Below are 3,273 nucleotides of genomic sequence, written 5' to 3'. Positions count from 1 at the left end.
TTTCCCCTATAACCAATTACTGACCCCTAATAATCAATTACTGACCAGTTAATGACCCATAATAATCAGTTACTAACCCCTAGTAACCAGTTATTGATTAATTACTGACACCCAGTAACCAGTTACTGACCTCTAGTAACCAGTTACTGACCCCCAATAACTTTTAGTTTTCAGTTACTGACACCCAGTAATCACTTAGTTTTCAGTTACTGACACCCAGTAATCACTTAGTTTTCAGTTACTGACACCCAATAATCACTTAGTTTTCAGTTACTGACCCCTAATAATCTTGGTTACTGACCGGAGAGGAGAGAACTAAGGAACCGGCCCGACGATGAGCACCCACATTTCTTCTCTGGGCACCCACCTTCCCCGACGGTGAGCACACCGGCCTCCTCCACCGACCCCGGCGCACGCCGGCAAGCAACGCCCTTCCAGGGGAGTAGGAGAAGCGGTGAGGCAGCTTAGAGCCGGCTTATGGGGCTGTGCGGTTGCGGGTGATTTTGCGGAAACAGACGAGGAGGAAGAAGAGGAGGGAGAAGGCGGTGGTGGCGGCACCGACGAGTGGGACGACGAGGTTGGGTTGCGGTAGAAGAGACGACGGCGACGACGCGGGGGACCGGGTGATTGGGCGTTGTAGAAGGTGGATCGGGAAGAGAAGGTGGTCGGAGTTGCGGAAGCAGACGAGGAGGAAGAAGAGGAGGGAGAAGGCGATGGTGGCATCGCCGGCGAGTGGGACGACGAGGTTGGGCTGCGGCAGAAGAGACGACGGAGACGGCGCCGGCGCCGGGGACCGGGTGATTGGGCGCGGTAGAAGGTGGATCGGGAAGAGAAGGTGGTCGGAGGAGATGAAGCAGCGGTGCTTGTGTGGGCAGCTAGCGTCGGAGGAGGAGGAGGAGGAGGAGGAGAGAGAGAGAGAGAGAGAGAGAGAGAGAGAGAGACCAGATGGATCGGGAAGAGAGAGAGAAGAAGAAAGAGATAAAAACTGTGTGGATTTAATTAAACACAGGGTAATAATGTCTTTTTTCTTAAGAATCATTGGAATGGGCACAAGGATAAGACTTTAATTAAAATGAGCTTTAGTTTTCAAATTTTTGGGCATTAGGACATTTTCCCCAAAAAGAATCCATCACCAAGGTTGGCCGCACGCAGATATCAACAAAACAAAAGGGAAGATAATATACTACTATACAAACCATTAGCTGTTCACATTGCACACGAGTATAATCCACAATCACATTGTCAAACGACAGTAAGTACGGTTATAAAAGTACTACTTCCACAATAATTCCTGTGTAGAAATACCAGGTGAAGCTAAAAAATAGCCATTCATAGTTTCATACAAATATAATGGTCATAATATTGGGTGATGTACCCCATCAATCAGATGAAAAGTTTTCTATTAGTAGGGCATGATGAAAAGTCTTCTAATAGTAGGGCATGTATCTTGCTGGCCTTCTGAACCTGGGAACCTTCCTGCAGCATAATCAAAAGGGGATAAAATGATAATATGCATCAAAAACATCACTTGACAATGTACAGAAATGAAAGTAGGAGAACCATACCCATATCCATAAGGTGAATAGAAGTAAGGTGGTACATAAGGCCTCCTGAAGCTGTAACCCATATAGGGATTGAAACGTCTGGGGCGGAATTGCTTCATACCAGGAACATTGGTTCTTTTAGGTAAAACCTAACAATCAACAAACAGTTACAACAATGAAACAACATAAAGCAATATCCAAAACCAGTAATCTAACTAGCTACTTGTGCTAATTTCCTTCTTACTTCTCCGGTTGTTTCAATAGATTTTCACACTACTAGGAAAAAAAACAAACAGGGAGCTGAGAGTAAATAGAGAGGATTACTTTCAATTGCCGACCATGCAACTCAGATTCATTCAGAGCAAGAGCCTTTTGAACAGCTTCTGCTTCCAGGAATTCCACATAGGCATAACCCTTTGGTTGGCCAAATTTATCTGTTGGTATAGTCACCCTGTTAACTGTGCCACATGATTCGAAATGCTGCGGTACTTCCTCAGGTGTGCATGCATAATCAACCTGAAAAACATAATTTCATCCAGTGTTTCAAGCCAGAGCTGAGTCAGTGAAAGAGACAACATACAGGAAAATGAGGGAATGGATGCATTCTTAACAAGAAACGTCATATTTAGGTTGAGGTTGGGACATCAATAAAAAAACGGTTTCTTGTCATGTTGGTTGAAGTTGGTAAAAACTAACATAAATATATGTATCAATCAAGCTAGGAAAAAGTTCTTATATCTCGAGCATTCACAAGAGAAGCAAATACCTATTGCACAGCCACACACACATACGGATGTAAAGAAAAAGAGAACCCTGCCAAAGTTCATTATCCTTTTCAGTTTGTGAAATCTTATTCATATCATTAGCATTCTACTACTAAGTACTTTCATTTCTAGACAGCTCACCACCCTCATTCACTTATTGTCATATTGTGAGACACATAGTTCAACTTGGTCGATCACCCAACATTCAATGATTTTGTCCATTTAGGCCAGCAAAGACACTAGGGATGTTTGGTCTGTCTGTGGTACATTCTCCCTCTTACTCTAATTTGAAATGATGGATTTCTTTGTTTCCAATAGTGATTGATTCAAACAAAAATCAGTTAGTTTGTGACAGACCACAATGCCTTAAACAAATACTCCACCAAATTCTCAGAGTAGAAACATACATGTGCGCACATACATACAAGCACCATAAGTAGGATATAATAAAAATCAAATACAAAAAAGGCACTGAATTTAAAAGGAAGAGTTAACTAACCAAATAATCTTAAGAGAGATCTGAACAAAACAAAACAAAAAGTTTTTAAACAAAAAACTTAAGTCTTGCAAAAGAATAACAGAATTTACAACAATATCATGAGATTAAAACCACACTCAAGCAAATAGAAAGAAAAAAAATCTTACGGTGGACACCAATGACAGATAAGAGAACTTAAGCCATCGGAAAGCAATATCCTGTACCCTCACCACATTTGCTAAATGTGGGCCTTCCTGAGGCACCAAACAACAGCATTCAGCGACAGAGAAGCTCTGCAACTACAGTTGTCAACCCATCTTTCATTTCCTCCTCAAAGGCATTTGCAGCCCTCTCCGGTAATTGAAGTTGAAGCCTCATAACTCACATCTCACCTCCTTCTCTCCCATCCTTCTCTTGCAATAGCTTTTGTATTCACTCCACTTCTTTTTTCCTAAATATTCATCTCATCTATCCAATATACCTTTTT

At 42.1% G+C, this 3,273-nt stretch overlaps 1 protein-coding gene across 2 annotated transcripts in view; it reads right to left on the bottom strand.

Annotated features, from left to right (window-relative positions):
• Nucleotides 1–1,427: 1,427 nt before the first annotated feature.
• LOC101313839 (polyadenylate-binding protein 2-like) overlaps nt 1,428–3,273 on the bottom strand; it is a 3,462-nt gene continuing 1,616 nt past the window's right edge. Inside the window, exons 1-4 of one of the 2 annotated variants that reach the window (XR_183734.1) lie at nt 2,954–3,256; nt 1,869–2,060; nt 1,566–1,693; nt 1,464–1,476 (exon numbers count right to left, since the gene is read on the bottom strand). Coding sequence is in view for 1 of the 2 variants with exons in the window: in XM_004288129.1 (XP_004288177.1) it covers nt 1,428–1,476; nt 1,566–1,693; nt 1,869–2,060 (369 nt within the window). In the remaining variant the exon portion in view is untranslated. Of the gene's footprint in view, nt 1,477–1,565; nt 1,694–1,868; nt 2,061–2,953; nt 3,257–3,273 lie in introns of those variants that run through there. The other variant, XM_004288129.1, reaches the window with a different exon arrangement.

Source organism: Fragaria vesca, linkage group LG1, assembly GCF_000184155.1.
Source record: "Fragaria vesca subsp. vesca linkage group LG1, FraVesHawaii_1.0, whole genome shotgun sequence".
NCBI classification, from domain to species: Eukaryota; Viridiplantae; Streptophyta; class Magnoliopsida; order Rosales; family Rosaceae; genus Fragaria; species Fragaria vesca.
The sequence above is the reverse complement of the archived record's forward strand: the minus strand, read 5'-3'. Positions and strand labels throughout refer to the sequence as shown.